This window comes from Vitis riparia, chromosome 5 (assembly GCF_004353265.1).
Source record: "Vitis riparia cultivar Riparia Gloire de Montpellier isolate 1030 chromosome 5, EGFV_Vit.rip_1.0, whole genome shotgun sequence".
NCBI lineage: Eukaryota > Viridiplantae > Streptophyta > Magnoliopsida > Vitales > Vitaceae > Vitis > Vitis riparia.
Genome location: NC_048435.1, coordinates 5,293,042 through 5,308,201, shown reverse-complemented (window position 1 = coordinate 5,308,201; position 15,160 = coordinate 5,293,042). Strand labels below are relative to the sequence as shown.

General features: G+C 33.4%; 1 protein-coding gene across 1 annotated transcript; it reads left to right on the top strand.

Moving 5' to 3' along the window:
- Window positions 1–5,871: 5,871 nt before the first annotated feature.
- On the top strand, window positions 5,872–10,484 carry LOC117913875 (sulfate transporter 3.1-like). The gene is made up of 12 exons (XM_034828970.1): window positions 5,872–6,475; window positions 6,562–6,769; window positions 6,878–7,049; window positions 7,166–7,231; window positions 7,950–8,063; window positions 8,176–8,292; window positions 8,870–8,996; window positions 9,102–9,388; window positions 9,481–9,671; window positions 9,767–9,852; window positions 9,958–10,034; window positions 10,158–10,484. The coding sequence occupies exons 1-12, from the start codon at window positions 6,160–6,162 to the stop codon at window positions 10,359–10,361; spliced, it is 1,965 nt and encodes a 654-aa protein (XP_034684861.1). The 5' UTR covers window positions 5,872–6,159; the 3' UTR covers window positions 10,362–10,484.
- The last annotated feature ends 4,676 nt before the right edge of the window (window positions 10,485–15,160 follow it).

The following is a 15,160-nucleotide window of genomic DNA, read 5'->3' as shown; positions in this document are numbered from 1 at the left end:
AGTGCGTGGCCACTCTACCACTTGCGGGACCTGCATGGTCCCCAATAATTGATGAAGATTCATAGTAGAAGATAAGTGTTTGTATTTTGAATCAATAGAAAAATAAATAAATTTAATTAAAAGTAATATATTGATATCAGCTTTTATAACTAAAGTGAACTTGTTAGTTTTATAGTTATATGTTTAATTAGTTCAATTATAACACTAAAAAGCAAGGATGATAGAGTTTGATACGATTCGTCAATATAATTAGAACTTAACACGTTTTTCATAAGTTTGAGTTAAGTATAATTGAATTTGAGTCAAATTTGTGTCGACCTATATAACTCATTTAATAAATAAGAAGGTTTTAAATCAACCTGCATGATATGAATTTGATATGAATTGACTTGTTTAATAATCATTTTGATTAACTTAATTATAATTTTAAACTATTTGATAGATATTTAACTTATTTTAAGTTTATTTTTAAATAAATAAGTTAATTGAGTCATATGTACCTTTAATTAAGATATTAATCATATAAACTTATATAAATTCAACATAATTATTATATAGAAGGACGTGATTATTAAATGGATTACACGACATGTTAATTGGTTATAATTAAATAATATTTAAGTTTATATATGTTTTTAATATAATTATTATTTAGGTCGAATTTAGGTTGGCCTATGTAATAAAATACCTTAGTTTTGACATGACACGAACATGACTCATTAACACAAATTGTTACCTTTACTAAAAATATATTTATTAAAAGATGTAATTAATTAAATTATATCATATAAGTATCTAAATCTCACTATTTTATATTTTGATTTTTTATATATTTTAACAATAAAGATCAGAAATTAGACAACCTCTTTGATACTTTATAGTCTATTTGATAATTATCTTTTCAAACAGTTTTGAAAACCATTATTTAATATTTTATAAAATAAAAATTTATTTGAAAACCTAAAATATTTTTATATCATTTTTAATATTTTTAAATATATTTTAAAAATAATTTTATATGTAATATTTTATTCTTAATCATTTTATATGCTTAAATAATTATTTTTTTAAATAATTTTTAAAAACTAAATAAAAATAATAAAAAAATATAATTAAAATATGTTATATGAAACTATTTTTAAGAAAAAAAAAGTTATCACGCATATTTTTCTCATTTTTTTAGTTTGGAATTTTCGAAAACTATTCAAACCAAACCTTGGTTTCTTCCTCGAGTTACGTATGGAAATACAGTGTCCTACAGTGCCCTACTTGATGTTTATCCATCCTTCCATTCAAGTAAGTACTCCACGAACCATGATGATGCCCGATGACAAGTGCTCCACGCTTGAACGTTGAGACTGTTCCATGTGGTCGGCAAGCTCAATTATTGTTATACCTTGTCCTTTACTGACACCCCACTCCAGTTGCGTCTGCTAGGAAATAAGCTGCCACTCACAAAAATTGCATGTGTTTCACAAGAATTTTGCCTTATATTTTTTTATTTTACACTAAAGTTCGGGTTGTTAGTGGGATTTCTATTTCATTCAAGTGTCGATCGATTTGCCCCGTACAATTTCAATTCGATCATTTTCCCAAACAACCGTCCATCAACGCCGGCCCTTTGACATTACCATGATTTGACACAACAAAGGCCATTCCAGAACCTGGAACTCTACACATAAGAAACTCACGGTCGAAAACATCCGACTCATTGGAAGTCCTCTGTTGCTAGGGCCTCCATGGAATCATAGAAGAAGAACAAAGAAATAGACAAATTAATATATATAACTTCATTTCAACTTAGTGCTCTGTTTCCTGCTCATTGTAATCAATGAGTAAGATATGTGGCAGTTGGGCATGCAGAAAGTGGCAATTCATATTGTGTGTATATATATAAAGAAATGCAAATGCGTAAAGCATCAAACTAGTGACATGTTTTCTAAAGCGATCAAAGATTTGCGGGGGAGGATAAGAGAAGTAAACCCAGCAATCAGGGAAGAAATGGGCCTGCCATCATCATTCACTCTTATGATGAGAAGAGAGAAAGATAAGACCCAAAACGGAAAAAGAGGAAGAAATGAAAATTCCCCATTTTCTATAAGGTCAAACAAATTCCAATTCCATGCCCACCTCAAAATTCTCACTGGCCATCATCAATCCTCACATCATGCCATGCTTGCCACCCTTTGGCCCTGACCACGACGTTTCATCACATCCTTCTTTCCTTGTCCCCAGCAATTTTCGTCTGCATTTGTCCCTTACATTCTTTATTTCGCCTAAAACTCTTCGGAGTCTCGGCAGAAATACCTTCCACCAAAATTGGTGCTCTCCCGGGTTGGCAACTGTCAAATCTCTGAAACTGATTTGAAGTCAAATTTTCCAAGTTGAAATTAAAACTGGCCACAAAAAATGACTAATTATTTTTTACTTATCACCTATTCGTCTACCAAGATTTTCTCCCTTCGTCTTAATCATTAGTCAAAGAAAAATAAAAGATTCCCTTTGATTTCATGACTCCTTGAATGAGCAATGAAATGGGTTAATCATTCTTAGAACGAAAATTTGGAATCAATTATTTCTATTTTATTGTTTGACAGTAACTGTATCTTAATGTTTGATTTAAATATAAATTTTTTTAATATTTATTAGTTAATGATTTACTTAATTTTTATTTTAAATCATCAAATTAATTTTATTTTTATTGATTTTAACTCATATTTATTTTCATTAATTTTAAATAATAAATTTATTTATAAAACATCTATATTTAAAGTATCATAGGCTCATAATATAATTGTAAAATATTTATTATAAAAATAAGTTATTTATTTAGAATCATAATTCTAAAATATATTTTCATTAGTGTGGACAAATGATGTATTAACTATTTTGATTTAATACTTAAAATTAAAAATGATTTTATGTTATAATATTAAATTAAGTTATTAAATCATTAAATTGATTTTACAAATTTATCTAATTAAGTTCATGAATATCTGGCTAAACTTTGAAAATAAAATAAATAATTAATGTGTAATAATTGTTTAGAAAATAACTTAAATCGTTGAATGCAAAACATGGTAGTCTGCCAAGCTATGTAGAAGCTTCAAAAATGGCAAAATAAGAAAGGAAAAATAAAATAAAAAGAAAATAAGAAATTTGGTGCCGCAAGATAAAAATTGGATAAATATGAAAATTAATTTGAGTCAATTGATAAGTACAATTGCTTCTCTAGTTAATTTAAATATGCATATATTTAATAAAATAAAGAGTTGAAATTTGTTTGAAAGGGCATAGTACAAAGTGCATATGCAACAAAAGTCAATAACCTATAGTCCAATAACTTATAATCATATTTTATATTTGTGTAATATTACTAATTATTTTTCATGCGCAAAAAGAATTTGATATTTAGGTAACTGTACAACAAAAATATATAGATTAAGTTGGATACACAGTGGGTGTTTGGTCCACTAACCTAATAACTTAAAAGTGACTTAATAATTTAATTTAAGTTATTAACTAAATTAAGTATGTTTGGTAAAATAATTTAATGGTGTGATTTAAAATAAAAAATAATTTTAAGTAATAAGTAAAATAATTAATTTATTCTTAAGTTCACATTTTTTATTTTTTATTTTTTTTATTTACTCTAGTTATCTCTACGAATATCTTTTCCTACTTTACGACCTCTACTATTACTCGATTTCTTTTATCCTAATTATAATTTATGAGGATAAATATATAAATTTTATAATTTTGGATATGTTTTAAATAGACTTTATGAAACAACTTTAATATAAAAATTAAGTAATAAGTTTTAAGTTAATAATTTAAAGGTGATGTTTGTTTTTTGGTTGAATAGAAAAAATTAAAATATTTGACCTTTTCTATTCACCTAAAAATACCTTGTTGATATTAACTAATATAACTAAAGTGAACTTGTTATCAATAAGTTTAGTTTAATTATGTTGGTTGATATCAATGAATTACTTTTAACTGAATAGAAAAAATCAAATATTTTGATTTTTTCAATTGAGTCAAAAAACAAACACCACCTAAGTATAATTTAACTTAAAGTCAACTTAAATCATTAAGTAATAAATATTGAGTTTTATCAAACACCCCCATAATTAATAATAATAATAAGCTAAAACATATATTTTTTAATTAATTTATCTTTGCAATAATAGTAATAAATTTTTAATAATAGTAATAATCTAAAAATATATATAGTAAATATTTTTAAATTTATTTAAATGTATAAAGTTAGATTACCTGAATGTCATTCATCTCAAATAAAAATGATTTAATAATATTTTTATGATTTATGAAATAATATCACCACGTGCTTGTCATTTGAATTATTATAAACCAAGTATATACATTAATCAAATGCCAAAATAAGCATAAATTAATACCCTTCTATTTGCATAAGCTTATATCAGAGTTGGCAAAAAGAACTTTTTACCTAACCTAGTTTGTGCGTCAATTGTCTGCTAGTGTCCCAGCTGGGTCGGCAATTATTGACTTTGAAATTGACTTGAATTCAAGAATTTTAAATTGAAATTAAAATTATCTATGGAAGCATATAACTCATAATTAGTCGGACCTACATGATTGGGTTATCCATCCAAGAAGCCATACAATTTTTTCTCACATTTTTTCAATCTTTGATGGTATGTTAGGTTCAAACATACTAAAGAAGGGGAAAAATACTCCTTCTATTTTTTTTTTTCTAAAATTTTTTTTCAAAATTTTTTAAAACCAAACATAACCTTAAAATTTGGTGTCTATTTGCCTCTATCAATTTGGTCGCATACCCCTAATTTGAAATAATGTCTCCAATCTCTTGGAAATCAAACGGAACTTAGTAAAAGTTTCAACTTACATGCAATTGTGATTAAACCATGTGTGGTCAACCCAAAGGGTGGGTTGACTTGTTCTTCCCCTGACGAAAATAAAATCGAGAGAGGATCATAATTGGAAAAAATAAAATGACGTCATTCATCACCTCAGAAAATGGCCCATCACCGGTGGCCTTTCCCCAATGGTGCATGCTGGGAACTTGGAGATGAACCTGACAGTTAAAGGCGTCTAGCAAAAACATATTTTGTTTGTTTAATTCCAAGACTTTTTTATTTCATCCAAACATCATTAAGTCCTACAATTTAACTGCTTTCCCATAGGCTTATCCTCCTCCTCATGGATCGGAGAAACCAGTCAAGTTTCATGAATTTTAAAGCTTGATCACACCCCACTAGTAGAGGCTGATAACCATATCTTTCATGCGTGTTTTGTTTTTTCGCTAGGACTCTCCTCAGAGCTTAGCAAATGGTGGTAGTTGATTCAAGTAGAGTTCCACACGCCACATCCTATTTGAATGATCAATTAAAGCATAATTAAGTTAATGACCTAAGAGAAAGAGTTGGTTAGAGATTCTAATACCTTCTCTAATATGGAAACTATTAATAGTTTTCTGGTGTAAAACCCAGGATCGTAAAGTTAGAGAAGTGCTTAAAACAGTGAGCAAAACAAAAAAAAGAAAAGAAAAAAATGTGTGCACCTCATTTAGTGCCAAAGCAAGCTGGTGCAATCAGAATTTGATAAGTCCAGAGTTAAATATTGCTAATCATGGGAGGTGCAATCAACAATTTTCAGAGGGGCCGGGCCTCTCCTGAACACATGTGAGCTGCCCACCTTCCTCGGTTGGGGCCTCACTGTGCGAAGAAATTGAGGCTGAGTTGGGTGGCACGTGTGGGTTTCACATGTGGGTCCGGAGTCCCAATATCTCACATGTGGACACCACACATGTACATACCCCGCTCAGAACTCAAACCTTATATAAACAGGACCGCCCCCTCCCTTGCTCACTCACTGCACTTCCCTCCACACCATTGCCACCAAACCCTCCTCTTCAAACCCTCTCCCACTCACCATACCCATCTCTTTCAGGATCTTCACTGAGATGAGTTTTCATGGTTTTGATTGAAAAAACCTAAGTCCGTGCACCATATGTTCTAGGCCACTCAACATTTAGCACAGCCGACCTAACTGCACCACACACATATCTTGTGGTACCATAACGGTACTGCTACTCTCACCTTTTCTAAGTTCAGGAATAGTAGCATCTGATCTAAATTCAGAACCAAGGATCGAATGGGTAACTCCAATTGTGAAACCCCACGTCGAGTTGCTGTTCCTCCAAAAAAATCTTTTTCTGCTTCTTTGAGTTCAACTTTCAAAGAGACTATCTTTCCCGATGACCCTTTTAGGCAATTCAAGAACCAGTCTCCTTCCAGGAAGTTTGTATTAGGGTTACAATACTTGGTACCTATCTTCGAGTGGGCTCCTAGCTATACTTTTGAGTTCTTCAAAGCTGATTTAATAGCGGGAATTACTATTGCCAGTCTCGCCGTTCCTCAAGGGATAAGTTATGCAAAATTAGCGAACGTGCCCGCCATTCAGGGATTATGTGAGTGCTGATGAGAAAGCATATTTTAGAATAAATTTTTATAATTTCTTTCTGAGAAGTGTAAACTTATGTATTGGGAAATGCAGATTCGAGCTTTGTGCCTCCCTTGATATACGCCATGTTCGGAAGCTCCAGAGACATGGCAGTGGGTACTAATGCCGTTGGATCACTCCTCCTAAGTTCCATGATTGGGAGAGAGATCAATCCAACTGAGAACCCAAAGATTTATCTTCAGGCAGTCTTCACTGCCACGTTCTTTGCTGGAGTGATCGAAACTTGCCTGGGGTTCTTAAGGTCGGTTTGTTAAACAACATTTTGGAATATATATATATATATGACTCTCTCTCTCTGGTTTCCCTCAGAGTTGTAACAAATATTTTGTAATTAAAATATGACTTGCAGACTAGGGTTTCTCGTGGACTTTCTGTCACATGCAGCAATAGTGGGGTTCATGAATGGAGCAGCCATAATTGTTTGTTTACAGCAGCTGAAAGGTATCCTGGGTCTGGTTCATTTTACACTAGAGACCGACATCGTATCGGTACTGCGAGCCGTATTCACTCAAACGCACCAGGTTCCCTTCCACTACAATTTTCATATTTTTTTAGTCTATTTTAAATTGAAATTGGGCCAGGTTTCCATTTTTCTTTTTCCAATGTTAATGGTGGCTATGGTGTTGGGTTGTTGCAGTGGAGATGGGAAAGTTGTGTCTTGGGCTGTGTTTTTCTATCATTCCTCATCCTCACAAAATACTATGTAAGTGAATTATCTGAACCCTCTCCATTTCTCGTCTTATTTATTCTCAGATTTATGGAACCCAATAATTAAATTCAAAATCGAAAAAGAACTTACTCAAGCAATACTATTATAATCATGCTAACGAAAGAATGTAAAGATGTAATAATCCTCCATGTACAAAGGTCTGCCGAGGTTTTCACGTGATTTTACCACCCATGTTTATATCCACGAATAAAAAATAATACTTCACTATGTTACCGATAATATTATAAAAGACAAAAGAATTGATATAACTATTCGATTTTTCACAATTTCTTTATATTTTCACTTTAAACTATAAGTTTTCTTATTTTATTTCGTAAACTATTCTCCTTATATTCATAGATATTACTAATGGTTTTTTTTTTTATTTCACAATAAATTTAATTACAATGATATATGAAAATATTTTTTTAAAAAAAAATTATACCAACTAAAAATTTAAGAACTTTCCAACCAAAGATGATTTGTCAAATTTATTGTTTATATTCAATTCATATATGATTGAGAAGTTACAAAAGACATTATTCAAGAGCACTTTGCCTTGTTTTCTAATAGCATAAAATAATTGTAAAACTAGAGCACTTTGTCTTGTTTCAAAACAGAGCAAAATAATTGTAGAACTCTGCCTATGTTTTTCCACTTTTGACACTAAAGTATGCATCATCTGTTCATGGTGACATTGAAAACCGAGCAGAGCAAGAGAAAACAAGCCTTCTTCTGGATAAACGCCATGGCGCCTCTAACGTCTGTGATTTTGGGAAGCATTCTAGTCTATATGACCCATGCTGAGAAACATGGTGTCCAAGTGGTGAGTGAACACCCATCTCTCCCTGACCAGCGAGTCAACCTTCCTGTAACGTTTCTGGATCAGGGTTCTAATATGCTGTGCCTGATATCTGCAATTTCTTTTGTATATGCAGATTGGGCACTTGAAGAAAGGGTTGAATCCACCATCTGTGTCTGAACTGGGTTTCGGGTCACCATATCTGATGACAGCCATTAAAGCAGGAGCCACCATTGGGATCATATCCCTAGCTGTAAGTTCTAATCCCTCTCGTCATCACACTATAGCATCCATTCTAATGCCTATGAGCACTGAAAATTTGGCAACTCAGTTTGTCGGCGGTGATCAACCCATATATATTGGACATTGCATGTGAGCAAAATATCCCAACTAGCCCTTCCATTGATCTTTTCCTACGGTTTATTGCTAGATCTTTCAGCACATGGAGGCAAGGGAAAGAGGAATGTTAGAGTTTCCTATGTTTTTCCAACAATTTACGAGTTTACTGAGGTGGTAGAAATGAATTTTCAACATACGAAAAGAATATACTAAAATTTGTTTCAGCTAATAAGGTGATAAAAAGGGGGGAAAGAGAAACGTTTTGAAAGGGGGTTTCAATGCTTTCCCAAACGGATATTTTGTAACAAATGCCATTGTGAGAATTCAGAAGCAATTCATTGAACCTGTTTGATCACGATGGATAGCATTATTAGTCTTTTAGAATTCATTCAGTTAAACTGCCTTTTTTTTCGACATAAATAGTGTAAATTTAAGGATTTTTCCTAGAGGGAGGGCTAACATACATAGCTCAATTGATGGACGGGGTACAGGAAGGAGTCGCAGTGGGAAGAAGCTTCGCCATGTATAAGAACTATCACATTGACGGGAACAAAGAAATGATCGCATTTGGAATGATGAATCTCGTGGGCTCTTTAACTTCTTGCTACTTGACCACAGGTACCATTGTTTGTCGCTCTAAATTACCTCTCTAGGTCATTAAATTTGTATATTTTCTCATCCCCATATTCATTATTTCTGGTTCTAAAAAACCTGTTATTACAGGACCCTTTTCGCGGACAGCAGTGAACTTCAATGCAGGTTGCAAGACAGCAGCTTCCAACATTGTCATGGCAACAGCAGTGATGATGACACTACTATTCCTGACCCCGCTCTTCCATTACACTCCCCTTGTGGTGCTCGCCTCCATAATCATCGCTGCCATGCTCGGCCTGATAGACTATGGGGGTATCATCCATCTCTGGACGATCGACAAATTCGACTTCTTTGTGAGCATAAGTGCATTTCTTGGTGTGGTCTTCGGCAGTGTTGAAATTGGCTTAATTATTGCGGTATGTGAAATTAATATATATATACTGAATGTTTGAAGCTGGAATAGATGACAGTCAGATTCATTATTTGATTTAACTATTGGGGAATGCAGGTCACCATTTCCATGCTCAGGTTGCTTCTATCCTTGTCGAGGCCAAGGACTTATGCTCTAGGCAACATTCCTAACTCCATAACCTACAGAAGCATTGAACAGTATCCAGCTGCTGCTAATGTTCCGGGAATGCTCATTCTCCGTATTGATGCTCCAATCTACTTTGCTAATACTAGCTACTTAAGGGAAAGGTATATATTTATAACCCCGATACAAGGACTGATCATAATAGATTCTCAATTCGCATAAAGCAATACTTATCTTGATTCTTGGCTATTGATCGTAGGATATCGAGATGGATATATGAGGAGGAAGACAGGCTAAAATCTGCAGGAGAAACCAGCTTACATTATGTCATATTAGATATGAGTGGTAAACAATCAACCCCTATTCAGACATGAAAAGTTCGGTAATATATATATACATATATATGCATTAATCACTTTCTTTAATACTCGAAAAACTCTTAAATTCCAGCTGTGAGTAGCATTGATGCAAGTGGAATCCACATGCTTGAAGAAGTCAGGAAGAATGTCGATAGAAGGGGTCTCCAGGTACCTAGAATTAGTTTCTCATTGTTTTGTTAATTATACTAATCATTTATAACTTGTCTGAAAGTATTCTTTCCTCTAAAGCTGACTTATATGCTGACTGATCATGGATTGTAATCCATTCAGCTTGCATTAGCAAATCCTGGAAGTGAAGTGATGAAGAAGCTGGACAAGTCGAAGATGATTGAAAAAATTGGAGAGGAATGGATGTATTTGACGGTGGCAGAGGCAGTGGGAGCCTGCAACTTCATGCTACACTCATGCAAGTCCACTTCTGCGGCTCTCACAAATCCTGCCGCAGTTGAACCCAACACATATGATTACGTGTGATATTCTACAAATAAGGATAAAGGGTTGTAATAGTTTAAGCTCTATTTTCCCAAACGTGGCAGTTGTATCAAGTTATCAACAACATGCGGCTTGCTATTTGAATGGATATCACAGCTTTTACCATCTGGCCCTGCACCAGTGACCTCTACAATAATTTATGAATCGAAAATATGAGTAACCAGGAACGTTTTGCCGTCTCTCATTCCAAATTGTTTTTTCAAAACTTTGACATAAAAGGAGATCAAGATCAAGCCCACCACGAACGTTTTCATCAAAACTAGGGTAAAATTACTTTAGACACTTGAATGAAAAATTCATTGTAAAGACACCCAAGCTTAAAGGAATCAAGTTCAGATTGGAGAAGTACTTAAAATTGCTTAAAAATTTTCCCATACTGAATTCCTTTCTGCAGTAAATTTTGACATGTGACTAAAATCTTTTCTCATACAGAAAAGCATAACCATCTCCAACAATCGAGGCCGCAAACTAGTTATATTTTATAATATTTAATTGGCACATGGAAGAGAACAATTATGGGGCTTCGAAAAGTGTCATATTGCACTGTCTCCACATTTCTTTCATTTTTTTTGAATAAATTTTTCTGCTCTTAGAAGAAAAAAAAAAAAAGTCCTCTTTCTAGAATGGATGCTCATGACTGAGAATGTCAACTTTCATATTCCTGGTGTGTTCCATGCTCACTGGTTTCTCTAGAAAGTTAGCTGGTCCATTGTTAACAGTACTTATTGATACAGTTCGAGTTGGCTTGATAGTGCTTTAATAAAACACCTAAAAAAGGTTTTTTTAAAAAATCAAATATTTAGTAAAATTTTTAAAAACATTTTTAGAAAAAAAAAAAAAATCATTGGGAGTCTTTTTTAGAAAAACACTTTGATGGTTAATTTTTCTAAAAATATTTCTACTACAAGAAATAGATTAACTGAAAATTACTCATTGAATTGCATTGATGTCCCTATGGACATATATCAGGAGCAATTCATGGGCCTGATAGAGCAGAAATTCCCTGTAGCTCCCACAGAAATAAGGAAATGGGCCATTTTCCTTTCTTTTCATTCATAAATGGAATCAACAGATTATTGATTGAAGGCACTTGATGTGCAAACCCGACTTCCTCTTCAATAATTACCCTGAGTCCAGCCTGCGTCTGCATGCCCATTTTCTTATCTCCTCTGCACCCCTTTCTGTGCCCATCTCAAGATATCTATCCACTTTATGATTATTTAATTTGTTTTCAATTGAAAAACTCACACACATACCATATTTGAAAACATGAAGGAATGAATGCTGCTAGCATTTCAACGAAGGTTCAAATGGTCAGACCAATAATTGAGGCTCTTAGAAAATTACATTTTGCTGGGAATCTTGGGAAGATTGCATTGGAGTCATCCGGCACTAGACACCTTAATTAAACCATTTTTAAGTAGAAGGACATTTTGCCAGACATGGAGCTCACTCTCTATCTGGCCTTCTGACTTTTCTCGCTTTGGAAGAGAATATATTCCAACCATGCACCTAAAGAAAATCTAGAAGCATTACTTGTCTTCACCTCTTTAGATGAGCTAGCCCTGGATTTCAGCCAGAAGGATCCAGAACCATTTTAGCAGACATCCAGGGAAAAATCACTTGTGTTGTCTTGGTTCTGGCTTTATCAAATATAACCCGGCCAGATGCCTTTGGACTCATGCTAATTAAAAAAGCAGCATTGGTGGCGATGGGAATGTCATATAATTAAAAAGTGCAATACCTTTTCCAGAATATACATTGATTTTATTAGGATAGATGGTGGGAAGCTGACTTGAAAATGGAGTTGTTTTAAGAGGAATATCGATTCTTTCAGAAGATGACAAGATATTGTACAGGCAATTGAAGACATAAACATTGATCTAACATGTGAGTTCTGCCTGCTCTTTGGGTGCTTTGTCTTCCCTTTCGGCAGGTGACATTGAATCCGCTTCTCCACAATATTTTTGGTGGCCCTACACTGCCTGCCCAATAAGTCAGCTGGGGAATATCTGAACTGTACCCCTTCATGCAAGAACAGAGAGTTGAGGTTATTGTAGCAGTTACTATCTAATGAAAACTTATCAGTAATCATCTAAAATTATGATTAGATTCTAGTAATTAGTAGTGAGGACAAAGATCAACTATTGGAGGGGACTTGGGCTTTTATGTTCATATAGATTAATTTTGGGCTTTTTCTCATCGATTCACTCCATTGAAGTATTCAAGTTCAAAACATTAGAACAGTTAGGCTATGTTTGGTTCCCGGAAAATTTGAGGGAAAATGCGAGGGAAAGAAAATACAAAGGAAAAGTAGAAGGAAAGAAAAAGTGAAAAAAAATAAAAAAATAGATTAAAAGTTGATAAATTATTTTTTTTGTTACTTCAAACTCATTTTATTTATTTTAACTCATCAATATAAAGATTAAATAATTTAAAAATACATAAGTTTTTAATTAGTTTTAATTATATTTAATTTTCTTTGATATTTTTCATAGGACAACCAAATATGAGAAAATCATTTTCCTTAACATTTTTTTTCTTTCTTTTGTACTTTCCGGGAACCAAACATAGCCTTACAGAATAAGTAATAGGGACTGTGGGAGTTTATGACGCATGTATGAGCTCCTTTAATCCTGATAGATGTATTTTAAAGTCGTGACAGCCCATTAGGCCAAAAAGGATAATATCAACACAATTGGAGGCAAACTGTTACAAATGATATTGAAAGCAATCTCTAACACTAATATAGGAGTTTGTTTGGCTTTGCAAAAGGTATTTGTTTGTTTTGATCCACAATATTATGAAACACAATGAGAATATCGTGTCTATGTGAGAGTGATTGTGATATTCCACGTTAAATAATAAAAAAAGTTTTTGACATTATAGATGTATAAGTTCCTCATAGTCTTGTAAATGCGTCTTTAAGTTGTAAGAATCTATTGGACTCGTAAAGAATAATATTTACATAATCAGAAGTAGGTTGTTACATAATCCTATAATAATAGCTTATACATCCACCAAATTTGTATTGAAATAGCTAAAACGTCAACTTTAGCCAGGAGTTTTCCTGAGAAGATTTTCCGTCAAATTAATCATTATCTAAATGTGACATCAATCTATGTAAATTATTTTGATTCTTTCTCCTCTTTCTTCCTCAGCTTCAGAGCAGCTGATCTGATCATGTAGTAATCTCCCCCTTTTACCTTGTGGACACAAATGAAACACAACAACATTAGTTCACATACTTCACAAATGCGCCCGACATGGCTGGGGTACATCATCAGTAAGATAAGCAGATTCTTTGCTGTAAGTGCTTTGCCTGCAAAATGATGGTCATTGGCCATCATTCTAAGTGCATTCATGGACCGACCAATACCAATAGACACACCAAAAGCTTCCAAACTTAGCCATACAAACAGATTCGTGATGGTATAGCAACATGTACCGAGATCAAAAGCTAATCAACATGTATCTGACACCATAAATCTCTCCTTCTCACTTTGGATGGCACCACTAGTAGTCCACTTACCCCTCCCCTGGCCTACTGATAACTGAATATGCATATGGGGTTTTCCTTAAAAGGCCCTAATACATTTCAGATATCGAGACACCCTATATAAGTTGGGCCACCTACCACTTCGATGAATTACATGGTCCTCTTTCGTTTACAGTTCCATATCCATGGATTGGATTCTTGAGGATCAACCCAACAAACCCACGGGGCCCTTTTTCATGAAGACCCCATTGTTATATTCAAATAAATACTCCATGACAATGCTCCAGACAGTGCTCTCCACGACCAGAGTGAGGACACCGCTCCACATGCTCGATCTGCAACCACAACTAACGTTAAAGTTTTGTCCCTCACTAATCCCTTAATTATTGCTTTCAGTGTGTGAGTTGGGCCTTAAGACCCCGCATTAGAAGCTGCTTGGAAAGAAATAAGGCGCGTTAATTTCACTACCGGCACAACATTCACATCAATTTTTTTGACTCAACACTCGGTTTCGGCTTTCTATTCTCCGTGTGTGCAAACTGGGCCTTATTTTGGCTTGCCCATCTCAATGTGTTTCACAAGGAGGTGTTCATTTTATTGTATTTTCAGATAACCTAGCTGACATGATATATGATTTGACACAACCAACTGTTTGAAGAGATTACAATTCCACCATTTAAATAACCTTAAAAGTCCTAAGCAACTATAGGAACAAATGTGACTCATTCAAAAAGAGGAGTTGGTTTGAAAGGGAACTTTGTGTCTCTAAATTGTAATTTTATATGCTTATTTTGCATTAAGTCTGGTCTCTTGTAATTTTATCTCAATATTTTAAATTAAGTCCGATTTCACTATCTTGTACTTTAGCTCAATCTCTTCTTGTTACATGGTGTTTGTTTTTTGGTTAAATTAAACTTATTAAGAACAAGTTCAAAATATCAGTCAAAAAACAAATTAAACATCACTTTAATCCATTGTTTGCATTTGATCTTATTTTTTTATACCTTAATCTTATTATTTATGTACTTTTTGGTCTCATCATTTATTTAAGTTTTATTATACAATTTCAATTATTGGGATGATAAGTTCCATAAATACCTCTTTTACATCTTAAACTCGTCTTTTTTTATCTCATCCCGAAGTAGATGAGAAGAAAAATGAGATTTCATTCAACTTATTGGTCCTATGCATATAAATTTTTGAAAATGAGATTAATAATATGGAAATTATTACTATTATTATGAAAGCAAATAGGAAATTCAACCCAAAGTAGAGGAGAATA

Excerpts from the sequence above, each read along its gene's own strand:
- LOC117913875 (XM_034828970.1), top strand. The coding sequence starts at position 6,160 with ATGGGTAACTCCAATTGTGAAACCCCACGTCGAGTTGCTGTTCCTCCA. Across the intron at positions 7,050-7,165 it reads TATTCACTCAAACGCACCAG|TGGAGATGGGAAAGTTGTGT; the intron begins GTTCCCTTCCAC and ends GGGTTGTTGCAG. Across the intron at positions 8,064-8,175 it reads AGAAACATGGTGTCCAAGTG|ATTGGGCACTTGAAGAAAGG; the intron begins GTGAGTGAACAC and ends TTGTATATGCAG.